The following is a 19,702-nucleotide window of genomic DNA, read 5'->3' as shown; positions in this document are numbered from 1 at the left end:
AATGCAATGTTGACATAACCGGGCAATATGGTCATACTTCCTGGTTCTGGTATGAACTCTAGTGGCTGCGTTTTGAACCAGCTGAGGTTTGTTTATTAAGCGTGCAGGGCAACCACCCAGTAGAGCATTACAATGATCTAGCCTTGATGTAATGAACTAACTGTTCCACATTTTTCATTGAAAGCACATGACGTAATTTAGATTTTTTAGTTTTAAAGTTGGTAATTGCTAGTCATCCAGTTTTTATATCAGCAATGCATTAGGTTTTTTTGTATTGGCAAGTTTCGTCGGGGCGTGAAGAAATATAGAGCTGAGTATCATCAGCATAACAGTGAAAACTAATGCCATGCTTCCAAGTTCCTAATGATATCTCCCAAGGGGAGCATGTATAGAGTGAACAGCAACGGTCCTAGTACTGAGCCTTCTGCCTTGTGGTACACCATACTGAACTTGTGATCAATAAGACATCTCTAAGGGATCATCGTTATCAAACACATCCAAATCTTTGTTATCTCCATCAATTAACCCAAAGTAGCTCCAATGCTCTTTGCACAGAAAAACGCTCTGGAAATAAAAACATGATAAAATCAAATACAAATTAATTTAATTTATGTAGGTTTGCATTATTTATTTGTTATTTATTCCAATGGGATAATATACAAGCTAATTTACATGTGCACATTTTTACTAGCATATTACATTTTTACTAACATTTTCAACCCAACTAATTTAAGTATGTACGTATGTATTTAGTGATTTAATTGTTATTTATGTCATTGGGACCATGTGCACCTTTTTAGCTGCATCAGAGCTAGCTTTTTTCCCATTTTATGTGTGTGCATGTTTACTAGCATATTAGCTGTTTCGAGGAGCTTCAGTCCATAAGTACACATACGTGTACTTCATGTTTAGCGACCTACAAAGTTGGTAGTTTTGCACTTTTTTTTTCAAATTTGCATGTCATGACAAAGATACAAGGCTTTTATAAATATCTAAATCAGAATAAGCCATGAAATATGACAGAACTTCTTAACTGGTCGACGTTTGTGTATGGAGCTACCACTTGAATCTTTCCTTGTGTTTGCCGCCATTTTGAATTTTGACCATAGTGTGTTATAAATTTCTGACACTACCAGACGGCAGTATAAGTACCCCCATACGTGTCCATAACACCACCAATTCAGCAGTGAACACAATTGTGGACATAAGAGCAAAAATGTGCTGTCCACGTATGTGGCCACTAAGCCCTAGGAGGTTTAAGGTTAAGAGGATTGTTTCAGATCTTAGATGGGTGGGTTAGAGATTTGCGGGCAGTTTTTAAGAATGAAGTTTTCATTTTTGGACCAAAATATGTTGCATCAGACAGGTAAAAAATCTCGTTAATTAATTTTGTGCTTGGAGAAGCAAAGATGGCAATATGGGTAACATGGAAAAGGAACCTGAAAGGAGCGGGGGAGTAGGTCCTGAGGTGGTCTTAGGCTCTTATAGCAACCAGAATCAAGGCAGAGTTTGCATATTTTAAACTAATGAATAATATGGACAGATTTATTAAATTTGGGCTTTGAATGATGTTTTGTGCACAGTGGATTATGAAAATGAGTTGGTATGTTATTTATGAGTTTTTGTGACTTTTGTGAAGAAAAAAAAGTTTAAATGGGGATTGTAGATTTTACTCAATAATTTGTTACGTTTTATGAGTTTTTGAGTGGGTATATTTGTATTTATGTACATTTGAGAAAATAGATGTTTAAGAGGAATGTCTATACAGTGTAATTATAAATAAAGGTGTGTTAAAGGTCTCCCCCCCCCCTCCTCTCTCTCTCTCTCTCTCTCTCTCTCTCTCTCTCTCTCTCTCTCTCTCTCTCTCTCTCTCTCTCTCTCTCTCTCTCTCTCTCTCTCTCCCTCTCCCTCTCTCTCCCTCTCCCTCTCTCTCTCTCCCTCTCCCTCTCCCTCTCCCTCTCTCTCTCTCTCTCTCTCTCTCTCTCTCTCTCTCTCTCTCTCTCTCTCTCTCTCTCTCTCTCTCTCTCTCTCTCTCTCTCTCTCTCTCTCTCTCTCTCTCTCTCTCTGGTGATGATTGACAGGCTCAGAGGGCGTTCGGTTCTTCGGCATGTCTTCTGCTGTGTCGTCTGATGCTGTCGGACGCTTGACTGTGAGTTCAGCAGCTTCCTTCATTAGTCACTTCAGTGTTTGACTTCTGATCACAGTCTCTTCTGTACTTGTGTCCACTGAAGAACGGGAAACACTGCAGGAATGTTCTCTGCCTCCTCATTTTAGCACTGGACTCTTTGTTTCAGCTTGTGTGTGATTTGATCCTCCTGATGTTTTAGATATTGTGTCTCTTTCTCAGAGCTGCAGTCCCTATCTTCCTCATGAGTGTGACGGAAACTCGTATCTGAACGGCGTCTGCTACCAGTTCAACAGCAGATTACAGGCCGTCTCAAACTTCACCGCCGCTTACCAAGGTCTGACGAGTCTGACACAGAAACCAGCGGATAACGACACTTCTAGCACTGAATGCAGTTGAACTATTTCAGTCTTTAATACTGTAAACCATGTGTTGGGTTCTTACTAACATTCCAGTTGGTGTGATGATTATTGACAACTCAATTAAAGACAGGATTAAAGACATTATGTAAATACTTGTTTCCATATCTTGTGGTATTTCTGCAGAATGCACGAAGAGAGAAGTCAATCTGGTGTTTCTCTTTGACGGATCCAGCAGTATGAAACCACACGAGTTTAAATTGAACAAGGAATTCATTAAACATGTTATGAGCAAGCTTTCAAACTCATCCATAAAGGTAAATCAATCCACCACTATTAATGTGGAAATATTGAGATGTAATCGTCTATAGTTTGCTAATGATGTTAACGGTACGTGTGCTTGTTGTTTGTCCTTCTGTGTGTCAGTTTGCTGCCGTCCAGTTTTCAACTACATTCACAACTGTGTTTGACTTCAACGACTATCAGGACGGCTCCGCTGAACACAAACTCATGCAAGAGAAACGCATAAAAACTCTCACAAACACACACGGAGCAATCAACTATGTTTTGTGAGTGAAACCTTCTATGTTTATGAATGTTCACTGAATTTACACTTTAAAAGAAACAGTCTTGAAATGTACATAATTAAAAATCAAAGATGGCTCTTTTTTGTTTAACACACTGGAGTTGGACTTTTGTCATTGCATAAATTAGAAGTTAAAACAAATTGTAGAAAGAAAAGAGGCAGGTTGAGACTGTCATGATTCTGCCATAATGTCTTTTGATTTCTCTGGTCTTGTGGCAGAATCATGACAGATCCGTGTTTTGTGTACAAGCTCATGGCCTTTTGCTTGGGCCATGTGCTTGTGTTGTCTCGTTACGTAACCCCGCCCCCTTGTTATCCTCGTCTCGTCATTATTGTCTAGTCAGTTTCACCTGTTCTCGTCATTAGTGTCCCCTATTTAATCCCTGTGTATTTGCTGTCCTGTGCCGGTTCATTGTTTGATGTAGTGACCTACTTTGTGTCAATCAACCGTAAGTTACTTGTTGGAAGTCTGTTCAAAGAAGTGTTTGTTTGTTCCTGTCTTAGTTATTAGTCTGAATCTTAGTCTAGTCTATCCTGTCTTGGTTTGCCCCATCGTGGGTATTGTTTTCTGTTTTTGTCTTTAATAAATCCCGTTTGAGTTATCTGCTGTCTGCTATTGGGTTCATCCTGTAACATTATTAGATTAATGTAAAGGTTTCTTTGAGATGTTAACTTTTATGGTGTCATGAAACGTATTACATGGGTTATGGATAATGTTCATGTATGATGAATGATGCATGTCATGTATATGGTTCATTGTGTATTCCTGTTTAATATACTTAGGGTCTACTGTGTGTTTTGGTAATAATGGGGGATATCCCTTTAAGGTGGCGAATGGCCATGATTAGGGGGCAAGGTGCACCTACGTTTTTTTAATGGTGGTGAGGTGTGTTTGGAAAAAGAGCGTGCCAGTATTGTTGACTGCAGCGCTAAAGAGTTAAAGCTGGGGTTTCCATATGGTTTTGAGAGTTTTTTCAACCGATACGTCAAGAGATGGCTTTAATGGGTCAAAAAATATTTTAACCACCAGGACTATTTACTTGGGTGCGCGTTTCCAGCAAGAGGACGTGTTTGGACCAAAGTTTGATAACTGTGTGAGTTAACATTGCCCGAAGATCTGCAGAGTTGGTGAGATCTGACTCATTTCTTTTTTTGAGTGGAACAACACAGAGCCAACGCTCTATTTTTTCCCTTGTTGTGGATTACGTTTTTTTTTCGTCACGGAGCCAACAGAGGATTATTGCTCGCGAACTGACTGTATCTTGGTTGGAAAGACTGTTGCGCGATCTTGAGCCAGCCTAAAAATCTTTTCGGGTTAAGTTTATGGACTGGGACAGAAGAGTGGGGAAACTGTGGGGTTGCAAGCACGGGACAAATTTTCTTTCATAATATACGGCGCTCAGCGCGTCAAGCAAATGAACGGGTCGATAATGTGTGTGTGTTTTTTTTTTTTTTTGTGAATGATGTTCAGCGCCGTCTGAAGATTTGTTTTGGTGCGGTGTGTGTTATTAACTCCCATGCATTTGTGCTTGAGCATGGTTATCTGATAAAGAAAACATTAAGAATGTGTTACGATTGAAGTGTATGCTTTTTCTGATTATTGCTGTCATTCTAAAAATCCCCTTGTGCGTTTATAGTGACACATCTGTTGAAAACAAAGAGAATTAAAAGGCAGAGTGTTATAGATGGTGGCCCGTATGGGGAACAAAGAATGCATATTTTGGTGACTTTGCTTTGGGGTTACCATAGTAATGTGAAATACTTCAACTAACAAGCTCTACACTTATTCTGGACTGTTTTGGATTTCAGTTAAGCACTGTAAAAAAAAAAAGAAAAAAAAAAAAGACTGAAATAGGGTTGCACCTCTGGTGGACCTTGATGAATTCCCGGAGGAAATATCTGAGCATGGCACTAGGGCTTCTACACCTACATCAGGGCAGGGGCTTAGTGAACATTACCCTGAAATGATGGGAGATGCATGGGTCACTAGGAGAAATCCTGTGGGGGAGATAACATCACTGATCAGTTCACTTTACATAACAGACCAAGAAAAGAATGAACAAAGCATTGAAGATGAGGGAAACACATCTTATCTCACACTTCCTGCTCTCACGACCATCACCAATGATTTAGGGTCAGTCCTGGTCAGGTTAAATACACTTGAGACTGACTTCAGAGATTCGGTTGATAGCGCGTTGAACAGAGAAGTGGGCATACGAAGTTATGTTGATAGAAGTGTTGAGGCGCTTGAGCAAAGTATGATATCAACACTGCAACAGTTTGAGGGCAAATTAGTGGAGTGTTTAAAGAGACGAGATGAAATGTGGAAAGCGGAACATGAAAGGCTTAAACGAGCCAGCCTTGTTGCTCTCCCTGGGCCTCTGTCATGCCCAGGTGCTACTATTCATCCACCTCCGAGTCGTTCTACTCCTGCTCAAGTTCCCTCCAGTGTTTTCCCACAAACTGGAGCTCCTTTGAGTATGGGAGTACAGGGTATGAGCCCATCGGTCAGCAGAATCACTCCCCCCGTGCTCAACAACATGGCCACGCCAGGCCTGGCGGCTAGTTCTGACAGTACTGTTCAGTCCTTGAATCCTAATGCTCAAAATCACATTTCATGGCAACCAATTCCTAGTGGGGTAGGTGCCCAGCTTCAGACAACTTTTACTGAAGCATTTTCCCAGCCCCCTATACAGCCTTTTATATCAAGCGCCAGCCTTTCATCTCCTCTGGGTACGTCAGGTAGTCAAGACATCAGATCTCCTGTGGTTTATTCCAGGCCGGCTATTCAGATGGAGTTTCCTTCATTCAGTGGGTCCAGGGAAGTGGCCGATGTTCTTAACTTTGTTGATCGTTGCGAAACGTTTTTTGCAGTACGGCCATTGTCTGATGCAGAGCTGATAGGTGCCCTGTCTAACACTCTTAAAGGGCCAGTACATAGCGGGTGGATGGTGGCGAAAAACAAGGTGCATAACTGGTCAGAGTTTAAAAATGCCTTTAATGATGCTTTCCCCCCGCCGGATTATCTCACCGAGGTAGAAGAAAAACTCCGGGACATGGTACAGTTGCCGGATCAGTGTCTGAGGGATTTTGCTTACGATTATCGTGCTCTTTGTTTGCGGTGGAAGCCGGATATAACCGAGACCGAGTTGGTGCGCAAGATCCTTAATAACTGCAATCCTCGAATAGCTGGGTGCCTCCGGGGTACTGTCACTAATGTGGACCAGTTGGTTCAGACTGGCACCTTGGTGGAGAAAGACTGCACCTCGTCTAGAGAATACTGGGGAAAGGTGGACCAGCAAAAGGCCAAAGAGAAGGGTTTAAAGAAAATCCAGGATAAGGGCCCTTCTAAGGAGGCTAAGAAACATGCTGATGTGGTGACAGTAGTACCGTTGGGACGGAAGTCTCCAATGGAGCTCCTCTATGTCCCAGTAGGGGTGAGGGGAAAGCAGTGTTATGCTGTGTTCGACACTGGATGCACCTACTCACTTATGCGGGAGAGTCTCTGGCGGGAGCTGGCTCGCGAAGGGGAGCGATTGACGTCGACTGACAACCAAAGTTTTGCCTTGGCCGATGGGAAGACCTATGGTGCGGTGGGTAAAACACAGATGGTGTACATATGGCATGAGGTGATATGGTCGATGGAGATGTTCGTTATGGCTGACAACCACCTGGCTTTCCCTATCATCCTTGGTTTGGACTTCCTCAGAAAGACTTCTACCATCATTAATATGGGGGACCAGACCTATGGGGTGAAAGGACCCAGGGGCTATACTTTCCATTCTTTTTTGTCTCACCCGATGGAGCAGACATTGAAGCAGGGGGCTGAAGGTTGTTCCAATGCTAGCCTATATGTAGCTGTTCCTGACCGGGGGTCTTTGGATCCATTGCCGTCATCAGGAATGGTGTCTCCTGTTTTTCTAGACCACTCTTCCGAGGTCAGGGAACTATTCCAGGCCTGGCCAAGAGTATGCTCGGGGACCTTGGGTAAGACAAGGGTTGAAGAACATCGGATCTTCACCACTGACGAGGTGCCTGTCCGCTGCAGGGCATACAGGGTTTCACCCTTTAAGCGGCAGGTCATCGCTGACCATGTGGAACAGATGCTTAAGGATGGCATTATTGAGCCGTCACAGTCTGCCTGGGGTGCTCCGGTGGTCTTAGTTAAGAAGCCAGATGAGTCCATTCGATTTTGTGTGGATTTTAGGCGGCTTAATGAAAAAACCCATTCAGATGCTTACCCCATGCCTATCATCCATGAATTACTGGAGTCTATGCATGGTGCTGCATTCTTCAGCACTCTTGACCTGAAGTCTGGATATTGGCAGGTCGCCATGTCCGAAGATAGTAAGGCCAAGACGGCCGTGATAACGCCCATGGGCCTCTATCAGTTCCGGTTTTTGCCTTTTGGGCTCAGGAATGCCGGAGCCACATTCCAGCGATTGATGGAGAAAGTTCTAGGGGAGCTTAGAGGGAAATTCTGCTGTGTGTACATAGATGATGTTATAGTCTTTTCACCCACGCATGAACAACATCTTCGGGATCTGCACGCTGTCCTAGGGAAGCTCAATAAGGCTGGACTGACACTTAATCTCAAGAAGTGTGCCTTGTTTCGGCAGGAGCTGAGGTTCTTGGGCCACGTAGTCTCGGACAAGGGCGTGCAGGTGGATCCAGAAAAGACACAGGCAGTAATGGCGTATCCCCAGCCCACTAACATCAAGTCCCTCCAGCGGTTCTTGGGCCTTGTTGGGTGGTACCATAAATTTATCGACCATTTTGCTGACCTGGCTGCCCCCTTGAATCGTCTGAAGAGGAAAAACGTGGAGTGGGTCTGGTCAGAAGAATGTCAGCAGAGTTTTGACCAGTTGAAGAGAGCGCTGGTGGACGCACCTATCCTCATGCAACCTGATATGTCTATCCCATTTGAAATCCACACAGACGCCAGTGATGTGGGATTGGGGGCTGTGCTGGTGCAGAAAACAGTTGAAGGGGAGAAGGTGATCGCCTATGCATCCAGGGGAGTGCGGGGTGCAGAGTGCAATTATTCCACTTCTGAAAAGGAGTGTCTTGCAGTTGAAAAGTGGAGGCACTATCTTGAGGGGATTGAGTTCACCATATATACTGATCATGCTGCCTTGACCTGGGCTTTCAACTGTCCAAAAACCTCCTCTCGCCTGACCCGCTGGATCCTGCGGCTCCAACAGTTTCAGTTTAGAGTCCAATACAGGAAAGGACTCCATAACATCGTGCCTGATGCCCTGTCCCGAGCGGTGATACCTCCTTCATCTGCCGCCGTCTATGCTGCCGCGAAGGTTTACGCTTCTTCTGATCTGCCTTCCTCCCTGTTTGAAATAAGGGAAGCCCAAGAAGAAGATTTAGAGGTCACTAACCTAGCCAAAGGGGCAGACGATCTTAGTATGCGTGACCGGGTAGGCTTCACCAAACTACAAGGCCTCCTGTATCGACGGTCTCCTGTGAAGGACACAGGGGAGAAATATAAATTGGTCGTTCCCAAATCTCTTGTGCCTGTTTTTTTGGCCTATTTTCATGATCATCCTCTGAGCGGACATCTGGGCAGGTTGAAAACACTTCTGAGGATCCTTGAGGTAGCCTGGTGGCCGTCTATTCGAAAAGATGTTTGGACCTACGTCAAGGTGTGTGCCATCTGCCAGGTCTATAAGGCTGAAAATCAAAAGCCAGTTGGCCTCATGCAGCCTACTCCTGTGGAAGAACCCTGGGAAAAGCTGGGGATAGACCTTATGGGGCCTTTTCCCCGCAGTAAAAATGGTAACACCTTCCTTCTTGTCCTTGTGGATTATTTCACGAAGTGGGTGGAGATGTTTCCTTTAAAAGATGGCAAGGCACATCGAATTGTAACAATTCTGAAAGATGAAATCTTCACCCGCTTTGGGGTGCCACTGGAGTTGGTGTCTGACCGGGGGGCACAGTTTACCGGACATGAAATGAGTAACCTCTGTAAGACCTGGGGAGTGAAGCAGAAATTCACCACTAGTTATCACCCCCAAGCCAACCTCACTGAACGGTCCAATCGGACCATTAAGACAATGATCGCGTCTTACGTGGGGAACCAACATAAGAACTGGGACCAGTGGATCAGGGAGTTCCGTTTCGCCATCAATGCTGCATATCATGAGACCACGGGTCGAACCCCTGCAGAACTGGCGCTCGGAAGGTCCCTGAAAGGCTCCCTGGAGAGACTCATTAGTTCCCCTCCTACTCCTCAAGAGTCACCATACACCCTACTGGAAAGACAGAAACAACTGAATGATCAAGTCAAGAAGAGAGTTGAGGGATGTCAGTCCAGACAAGCCAGGTATTACAATACCCACAGGAGAGATGCACCACTTATGGTGGGAGACCTGGTCTGGGTCCGTACTCACCCGCTCTCCAGAGCATCGGAAAACTTCTCATCGAAGCTTGCGCCCAAGTGGTCGGGACCAGCCACTGTGATGAGAAAGTTAGGCCCCATTAACTACCCTGTACAGTGGAATGATCAAAATAAAAAGATGGACACTGTTAATGTGGTCAATCTGAAGCCCTACTTTGGAGTTCAGCCTCCGGTACCTCCAGCTGGGGGGGGGGGGGGGATCTGTAACATTATTAGATTAATGTAAAGGTTTCTTTGAGATGTTAACTTTTATGGTGTCATGAAACGTATTACATGGGTTATGGATAATGTTCATGTATGATGAATGATGCATGTCATGTATATGGTTCATTGTGTATTCCTGTTTAATATACTTAGGGTCTACTGTGTGTTTTGGTAATAATGGGGGATATCCCTTTAAGGTGGCGAATGGCCTTGATTAGGGGGCAAGGTGCACCTACGTTTTTTTAATGGTGGTGAGGTGTGTTTGGAAAAAGAGCGTGCCAGTATTGTTGACTGCAGCGCTAAAGAGTTAAAGCTGGGGTTTCCATATGGTTTTGAGAGTTTTTTCAACCGATACGTCAAGAGATGGCTTTAATGGGTCAAAAAATATTTTAACCACCAGGACTATTTACTTGGGTGCGCGTTTCCAGCAAGAGGACGTGTTTGGACCAAAGTTTGATAACTGTGTGAGTTAACATTGCCCGAAGATCTGCAGAGTTGGTGAGATCTGACTCATTTCTTTTTTTGAGTGGAACAACACAGAGCCAACGCTCTATTTTTTCCCTTGTTGTGGATTACGTTTTTTTTCCGTCACGGAGCCAACAGAGGATTATTGCTCGCGAACTGACTGTATCTTGGTTGGAAAGACTGTAGCGCGATCTTGAGCCAGCCTAAAAATCTTTTCGGGTTAAGTTTATGGACTGGGACAGAAGAGTGGGGAAACTGTGGGGTTGCAAGCACGGGACAAATTTTCTTTCATAATATACGACGCTCAGCGCGTCAAGCAAATGAACGGGTCGATAATGTGTGTGTGTTTTTTTTTTTTGTGAATGATGTTCAGCGCCGTCTGAAGATTTGTTTTGGTGCGGTGTGTGTTATTAACTCCCATGCATTTGTGCTTGAGCATGGTTATCTGATAAAGAAAACATTAAGAATGTGTTACGATTGAAGTGTATGCTTTTTCTGATTATTGCTGTCATTCTAAAAATCCCCTTGTGCGTTTATAGTGACACATCTGTTGAAAACAAAGAGAATTAAAAGGCAGAGTGTTATAATCCTACTATCAACATAACAGAATGAACCGGCCAAGACCGAACCCAGCAGACAGCTCGCCTATTTACCCTACTCTGCAGTCGTCAGACCCCGAACGATGATGGCAGTCGGCCATCGCTGACAGCCTGGAAGGCAGGCTTCCTTTCCCTCCTCAGGGTAGGTTGACCCTGAGGGAGTACGCCCAGGTTGTGAAGGGGAGGAGGTTTTTCTTGCCGGAGATCCTGGTCAACCGCTACCTCATCGCGGGTCTTAACGTCCCTCCTCCTCTCGCCGAATTAGAAAGACTGGTCAGCCGCCCGTTCCACAGTATGGTGGACAGTCTGTCACGGAGGGAGCTGCAGGGTGCTACAAGGTCTTCATCTCCCGCTACACTTCCTGTGATCCCTGAGGGTCGTCTGTTAGCAGTTGCTACACTTGGGGACCAACCCAGTCTCGCCGCGACTCCTGAGACACCTTCAACGTCCATCAGTCTTCATGGTAAGCGTGGAAGGCACCCGTCATGGGAGTCAGCATCGGAGTCTTCCTGCCCGGAATCCTCCTCGCCGCCTGTGAGTTTCCCAGTTCCTGTAACGGTTCCTGCCACACCTCCCTCTCCGGTCAGTAGTCTGGCAACCGCCTCCGCTCCACAACCCAGGAAGAAGAGGAGGAGGGGACCTTCTGGTTCTCCGTCTCTACCTCCCCCTGAGCCCGCGATGGCTCTCCAACCCGCCGCTGAGGTCAAAGGCGCTGTTCCTGGCCCCGCTGCTGTAAGCGCGGTTCCGGTATTTGCAACAGGAGGCACAGATCATCAACCTGCTGCAGAAAGCGCTGTTTCCCAGTCAGCGTTGGGGAGATCCATTCCAGAGATTGGCACAGTGAATGTCGCCTCTGAGTCTTCTGTCATGTCTGCTGAAGACAGAGCAGCGGCCGATTTCGCTGCAAAGGCTGTGATACAGTCCGTTTCGGCTCATCAGGAGATGCCAGTCATCATCGCTGCCAGAACCCTGTCCGAATATTTATCCTGTCTGGCCAGAAATCTTGATGTCCAAGTCAGTCCTGTTTCATCCCCAGTCCCCGTTTCAAATGCTCCAGAGAGCGCCGATCCTAGTCCAGTTACTGTGAGCGCTGATCCCAAGTCTGCTACACAGAGCACCAATCTCAAGTCAACTGCTGAGAGTCGTGATCTCAGTCCAACCGGAGTGAGCGCTGGTCCTAAGCCAGCTGCCGAAGGTGCTGATCCCAGGCCAGCTGCCAAGGGCTCAGATCCCCAGTCGGCTACCTTCGACGCCTCAACTGAATTTGAAGTGAGAAGTGTCGATTCCGGATCGTCTTCCCTGATCTCTGTCCCTGTTCCAGCTCCTCAATCGTCTGTTTCAACCCCTGTCTTGTGTCCCGCGCCTTCGCCTGCCTTGTCCCCCGTCAGGAGTCCTGTTTCGTCATCCTCTGTTTCCTCTGTGTCTGAGTCTGTTGCTGCTGCCACTAATGCAGTATCCCAGTCTGTTTTCCCGGTCTCTGTTTTCCCGGTCTCCCTTGTCACCACTAGTCCCCAGACTGTTTCCCCGTTTGTCCCTGTCTCCGCAAGACCCCGGACCTCTAGATCTTCTCCTCGTACGTCCCCGTCCAAGCCTGCCCAGAGTCCTCGTCCCCAGTCCTCATCCCATGGACCTAAGATCCCTTGCACATCGACCCACCCTGAACCATCCCTCACGAACTCTGGTACACCTCCTACGAACTGTGTTTCCTCCACCCCCTTTGCCTTGTATGTTGTTTTTGATGTTTCATCCCAACCCTGTCATAGTTTTTTCTTGTATGCCTTTATTAGTGTTTTCCATGTTTTGTTGGTTTTTATCTATGTCACGGTCTGTCTTGTCTTGTGTTTAGTTTCCCTTTGAGGAGCGTCTGGAAGCCGCTCCTTAAGGTGGGGGTTCTGTCATGATTCTGCCATAATGTCTTTTGATTTCTCTGGTCTTGTGGCAGAATCATGACAGATCCGTGTTTTGTGTACAAGCTCATGGCCTTTTGCTTGGGCCATGTGCTTGTGTTGTCTCGTTACGTAACCCCGCCCCCTTGTTATCCTCGTCTCGTCATTATTGTCTAGTCAGTTTCACCTGTTCTCGTCATTAGTGTCCCCTATTTAATCCCTGTGTATTTGCTGTCCTGTGCCGGTTCATTGTTTAATGTAGTGACCTACTTTGTGTCAATCAACCGTAAGTTACTTGTTGGAAGTCTGTTCAAAGAAGTGTTTGTTTGTTCCTGTCTTAGTTATTAGTCTGAATCTTAGTCTAGTCTATCCTGTCTTGGTTTGCCCCATCGTGGGTATTGTTTTCTGTTTTTGTCTTTAATAAATCCCGTTTGAGTTATCTGCTGTCTGCTATTGGGTTCATCCTACTATCCACATAACAGAGACTGATCAAATGTTTATCTGTCATTATTTATGATTTATTACATCACCAGAAAGAATCTCCTGAATAACGTGTCGTCTGGAGCCGATCTCAGCGCTCAGAAAGCCCTGGTGATCATCACAGATGGAGACCCTAGTGATAATGATGAGGAAAATGTCCTCAACAGATGCAATGAGCAAAATATCCTCCGCTTCATCATTGGGGTGAGTTTCCTTAAAGGTGAAGTATGTAGTTTCTGCGCTGCTAGTGGCACCGAGGGGAATTAAGAAAATAAAGTATATTTTCAATCTTGCAATCACACCTTTTGTGTGTCGTGGCTTCCCCGTGAAGGCATTTCTCTACAGGTTAAAGTAGGCTACTTCCAACAAAAGGTCCAACATATTAGGAATACTTTTAGCTGTGTTGCTATGTGTCATGAGTAAGCAGTTGAGTAGGGCAGGCTAACGCTGTCTAGAGCGAATGCAAGAGAAAAATAGAAAGCAGTTCAGTACACTTGAAATCAAATCGCGATGTAGACTAATGTGTGTGAATATTAAAAAACAAAGACTATTTAAAAACGAATCCTGCATGTTCTGTGTGAATGAATGGTGCCGCCGACGCGCAGTTTCATTTACCACACACACACACACACACACTGAAGCACGTGTGACGCTTGCACTGTTTTTTTGGCCTATATGAAGACACAAATGCATGAACTTCCTCTCCAGACTCTAGATCCACTCTGAAAGTCACTTCGTGAGCATTTCAGATTTCACCGCTTCATTTGAGAAACTATCATCATGACATAAACACACAGAAACTCAAAAGGTCTTCACGGCAACCCGTCAAAATAAAAGTTCGGTTTAACTTGACAGAAATATATTACTGTTGTACATTAGAATTTAGATATGTCCCAATGTAATAATACACTAACACTAATCCAAATAAATTATCATCAAAACTGAAATTCTTAAGGAATAATCCATGTTTTAATTTTAACAGTAAAGCTCATTGTGCAGCACGTTATTTGACAAAAAGTTTTTGATTTCATATGATTAAAATTGATGATAAAATTTGTGTTTTATGTCTTCATTTTATTACCAGAAAAAAACAACACAGAATTAGTGTGAATTTTTTTCCATATATTTAAAAAAAAAAAATGTTTGTGTACAAAATGTACAAGTTTAATGATTCATAATACATGATTTCAATTAATAAAAAAAAAAAAATTACACCACGTATCCGTAACACGCCCGCTCCGCAACACTACCCACCCCCCTCCCCCCCCCCCTCGATTACGTATGCCTCATAATCACATTTTGGCCTTGATGACATTGTCATTGCCAACTTTATCGTCAATTCTACTATATGTACAGGACATACAGAGGATAGAAATTTCTGTTTCAAACTGTTTTCCTGAAATCACTGTTTGTGCATAGCATAGAGTAGTGGCGTAAACCGAAAACATCATTGTCTTTGACTTCTCTTATAAACAGCCTTGTTTTGCAACAATAGCTCACTCCGACATGGACTCTCACTGCTCTGATCGCTCAGGGATTCTTTTCTACATTGATCATCGGACCTCAGCCCATTGCAGTCTCCTCGCTGCCGAGACCTGAACACATTCCTGCACCACTGCATCTGACCAGCCTGCCTCGCTCATATTCTCTGTTTACTAAATAAACTTTCTTAACATTCGCTACTTGATCTTGTGTTTTCTAGCGTGACTAGCCTGGTTAAAACCAGGCCGCGCGCTGTTCCAAAAAAAGCCGTGCACACAGCCAAGCGAAATGGTGTCTTGCCGGTCTTGCGCACCGAACACGTCATTTTTGCCGCGCTCGTGCGGACGCGTCGAGTATAAACAAGGCTTTACTTCGTGCCAGCGCGCGCTCTGATCGGTAAAGGGGCACAGACCTCTCCCGAATCATCTCCAGCCTCCGAAGCACCACTAACTCCGCCTCCGTTTCCCTCGTAAGCTGATATTAGTTTTTAAACATTCTCTATGATAAACATTTTTGTGAAAAAAATATTTTAATAACATTGTTTTGGCGGTTATAGAGTTCTAATGACGGTGTTCAACTATAACCGTCACACCCCTAGTTCCACGGCGGCATCCATCTTGGTAAATGTACTAAATCTGCTTCACCGTCGCTGTGCTGTCGTCATCGTGTAAAGCCCGCCCCAACGCTTCTGATTGGTGCCGCGATTTCGACGGATTGGAAATGGGCTTGAATGAGCTCTTTGCCAGACTAACTTGCAGAGCAAATCTAAATTTGCGGAAGTTGTCTGGGTTTTCCCAGGCTATAGCGTGACACAAGTACTCCCTGTTTTGTTCAGTTCTTTGTCCTGTCTCATCAGTGTTAAGGTTGTTTCATGCATTTTGCTATTATTGTTGGATTAAAGACTATTTCTCCTTTGTTGTGCGCTTCCTTGCAGCAACCAGTGACACAAAGGGTGCTGTATTTATTTATTTATATTAACTGTACTATATTGTGATGCATAGCGGGCTCATATTTAAATATGTGGGTAGTTGAACTTTTCTTTTCTAGTGCTTTTCATCTACTTTATGATCACTTAACATTAGTGTAATGAAAATTAAGTTTTCCTAAAGCTCAATGTTGTACTTTACTATATCTGCATTCATTCATGTTGTATACTGTAGTAGAAATTGAGCTGCAAAGTCATTCCTGATTCCCAATGAGAGTTTTTATTTTGGTCACAGTGTATTTAAACCTATGTTAGGTTTACTGTGTCATCTGAGGCAAAAGAGAATATGATTTTTACTAAAATATTCTTGACCTGTAAGTTTGAGGTTTGTACAAGTTGGTGTTTAGTTATGAGATTGTGTTTATAGTTGTGAGAAAATGGTGAATTGTTTAATGAATCTTGTTAGCAATTGAGAAAAACTGTAAGTGTGAAAAGCCCTAATGGCCTGTTTCAATTTGCATAGTTAAAGGTGTTTTTGCACAGTCAGACTTAATGACATTTGTGTTTGCCAGGTGGGACATGTTGACTTAAACACACTCAGGGAGCTGGCTTCAGAACCAAGGATAAACAACACCTTCTACATTCAAGACTACAGTGGACTCAAAGGACTTCTTGACAATCTGCAAATAAAGATCTACAACATTGAAAGTAAAATGCAAGCGTAAAGAAAATGGACACGCTGTATAAAGTTTTAAATAAAAGCAGCTAATGAAGAATCCACTGATGATTTAAGAGTTTTCCTTCTGTGGTTTCAGGGTCAAAGGACGCACACAGCATATACAGACCGAAAGAGTTATCACAGAGTGGATTCAGTGTCCTCTACCACAAGGTCAGAAATATGTCATATTTAAAGTATATTTCCCTATCAAGGGAACTCCCGCTGCATAGTTACGCTGTGGGAACACCCCTGTGTGATTGCATCGTGAAGCAAGTGTATAATCAGTCCAATGGAAGAGCGAGACGTCATAGGCGGGTGACGTTATAGACCAGGAAGCTATAAAGCACCCCTGAAAGCAGATCGTGTCAAGATTCAAGATTCAAAGGTTTTATTTGTCACATACTCATACAAGATGCGCAGTGAAATGTTTTTGTGACATGTACTGTACTTATGTGCTCAAATGTAATAAAAAAGAAACATAAAAATAAAAGAATACAATAGAATACAATAATTACAAAACTATATTATAAGAATATTATATAAGTTAAACCCAGATCAACAGCCAGATGTACAAATGTTAAAGTTCAATGACTTGGATAAAAATGTTAAAAGTGTATTAAAGTTAAAAGTGTTCAGGGTGCAGAATTCAGGGGTCTGATTGCCGCAGGGAAAAAACTGTTCCTCATCCTCTCTGTGCGTGTTTTATGACAGCGCAGGCGTCTGCCTGACATGAGGGTTACAAACTGTTTATTGCAAGGGTGATGGGGATCCTTGGTAATCATTCTGGCCCTGTTTGTACAGCGTGTGATGTATAAGTCATGCAGAGGGGGAAGTGTGGTGCCCATGGTCCGCTCAGCGGTCTTCACCACCCTCTGCAGGGCTCGCTGGTCCCCACAGGACCTGTTACCGTACCAGACAGATATGGCTCCAGTCAGTATGCTCTGTACAGCAGCATAGTAGAAGGAAATCAGGACCGTTGGGAGACCTTAAATCTCCTGAGCTGTCTGAGGTGATAGAGGGGCTGTCTTGCCTTTCTCACCACGGTGTCCGTGTGTACAGTCCATGATAAATCCTCAGAAATGTGCACTCTGAGGTATTTAAAACTGCTCACCCTCTCCACTGGTGTCCCGTCTATAAGGAGAGGGGTGTAGGTCCTGCGACGTTGTGGGCAGAAATCCACCACCATCTCCTTGGTCTTCTCCCCATTTAGCAGTAGGCTGTTGTCCTTGTAAGGTCTGACACCTCATGTAGATAGGCCTGCTCGTCGTTGTTGGGCCCACCACAACCGTGTCGTCCGCGAATTTCACGATGGTGTTGGAATTGTGCCTGGCGGCACAGTCGTGGGTATACAGGGAGTACAGCAAAGGACTCAGCACACAGCCCTGAGGGACACCAGTGTTGAGGACGAGGGGGTGTGATGTGTGCCCTCCCTCTCTGACAACCTGAGGCCTGGCAGTCAGGAAGTCCAGGATCCAGGCACACATTGATGGATTCAGGCCCAGGTCATACAGCTTAGTAGCCAGCCTGCTGGGGACTACAGTGTTGAAAGCTGAACTGTAGTCTATGAACAGCAGTCTGACATAACCCCCTCTTACAATGTCAAGGAGGGTGGCATGCATGACCTGGGAAATGGCATCGTCTGTGGATCTGTTGGAGCGGTAGGCGAACTGCAGTGGGTCTAAGGTACTTTGAAGAGAGGAGCAGATGTGGTCCTTTATCAACCTTTCAAAGCACTTTATGACCAGCGAGGTCAGTGCTACGGGACGGTAGTCGTTCATACCGGCTGGGGAGGCGTTCTTGGGCATGGGGATGATGGTGGACATTGCTAGCTTCGAAATGTGCATAGGAGTTCAGTTCGTTCGCCAACGTCGCGTCCACACTCACCATGCAGGGCCGATCCCTTTTATAGTCCGTGATCTCATGTAATCCCTGCCATATGCTTCAGTCAGTCACTCCACGTCACTCAGTTCTTCGTGTAGCGTCTCCTCTGATTCAGCTGTCCAGCGTCTGACCTCGCGTCATTTTCTATTTATATTCCGGGATCAAAAAAAATGCCGTTATGATCAGATTTCCCAAAAGCTGGGATAGGAATGGATTTGTAGCCTTTTTAAAGGGTGTATAGCAGTGATCTAGTGTCTTGTCATTCCTGGTGGGACACTTGATAGATTCTGTGCAGATTCGGATTCTGTGCCTTCAGCAAGCGCTCTCTGTTTCAGTCCTTGTCTATTTATTGTTGTCTGTCAAGTTCACAATATATACAGTGTATATATATATATATATATATATATATATATATTAGGGGTGTAACGATACACGTATTCGTATTGAACCGTTCGGTACGAGGCTTTCGGTTCGGTTTTCGGTACGCATTTTTGAACCGAACGGTTCGTTGGACCATTTTTCCTGCCGACCAAAATTTCGTTATTTCAAATGAAGGCGCGTCACGCGTGGCAAGCGCGCTCATAATGTGCGTGACCACAACATTGCCCAACATCAAATGGCAAATGTAATGTAAGCGGAACGAAACCACTCGTTATTGTGTGGTTGAAGGACCGTTTATCAGTTTGGACAAATACAGCGCGAGCCGATCTTAATCATCAGCACTGTTACTACACAGCCAAATCCAGTAAAGAAAGCATTTGAATTCGCCACTGAAGTAATAACATCGCTGCAAGATCTAGTGAGAAACATTCGCATTTCTCCGTTATTAACGGATCAAACAGCGCTGACGTGGAAACCAGGAAGAAACATTGTGCCATGAATGAACTATCCAGTGTCCACAGATCAGCAACATTCACCATGGGTTTACTGTAGTAACACTACTAACTGTAACCATGAAAGTTTGGCAGGAATAGTAGGCTATAATGCTTTCAAGTAACATCACGTCGGTTTTATTTTGACATTATGAATACAATTGCTGCCCTCAAATGTTAATCTGAACTAAAATAAACCTTTGTTTATAACTACTACAATATTACATTTAATTTTGTCCAAGGAGCTGTTTTGTTTTATAAGCTCCTAAGAAAAGTCAAGTATAGCTCCATCATTGCTCAAAGTTAAAAAAATATCATACTTTATGATGTTAGTTTTAATAAAAATATAATTAAAAAGATTAAATCAAGGAAATTTCTCTGGCATTTCTTTCTTTTTGCTGTATCGGAAACGTACCGAATCGTACCGAACCGAACCGTGACACAAGTGTATCGTATCGAACCGAACCGTGAATTTTGTGAACCGTTACACCCCTAAAATATATATATATATATATATATATATATTCACAATATTACTGGGGTTACTCTTGCTCGGGTTGAGGCACCAATGCTGCAGCTATCCAGTTCCGAGGAATTGGATGTTGCTAGTATTGTTAAAGGGGATTATGATTCTTCACCAGCTCATACCTCTGGTGATGAGGAGCTTATGAAGGTCTTATCTCGTGCTTTAGCTAAATTAAATATTGACTG

At 44.2% G+C, this 19,702-nt stretch overlaps 1 protein-coding gene across 1 annotated transcript; it reads left to right on the top strand.

The window, feature by feature from the left end:
• The first annotated feature begins 2,078 nt into the window (after positions 1–2,078).
• LOC130079917 (integrin alpha-L-like) lies at positions 2,079–17,251 on the top strand. Its single transcript, XM_056245159.1, has 8 exons — positions 2,079–2,149; positions 2,348–2,462; positions 2,671–2,801; positions 2,911–3,053; positions 13,167–13,317; positions 16,093–16,228; positions 16,336–16,409; positions 17,117–17,251. Exons 1-8 carry the CDS (start codon positions 2,108–2,110, stop codon positions 17,249–17,251), a joined length of 927 nt encoding a protein of 308 aa, XP_056101134.1. The 5' UTR covers positions 2,079–2,107.
• Positions 17,252–19,702: the final 2,451 nt, after the last annotated feature.

Source organism: Rhinichthys klamathensis, unplaced genomic scaffold (assembly GCF_029890125.1).
Source record: "Rhinichthys klamathensis goyatoka isolate OS25496 unplaced genomic scaffold, OSU_Roscu_1.1 h1tg001642l_1, whole genome shotgun sequence".
Taxonomy (NCBI): domain Eukaryota; kingdom Metazoa; phylum Chordata; class Actinopteri; order Cypriniformes; family Leuciscidae; genus Rhinichthys; species Rhinichthys klamathensis.
This window is presented reverse-complemented; position numbering and strand designations above follow the sequence as displayed.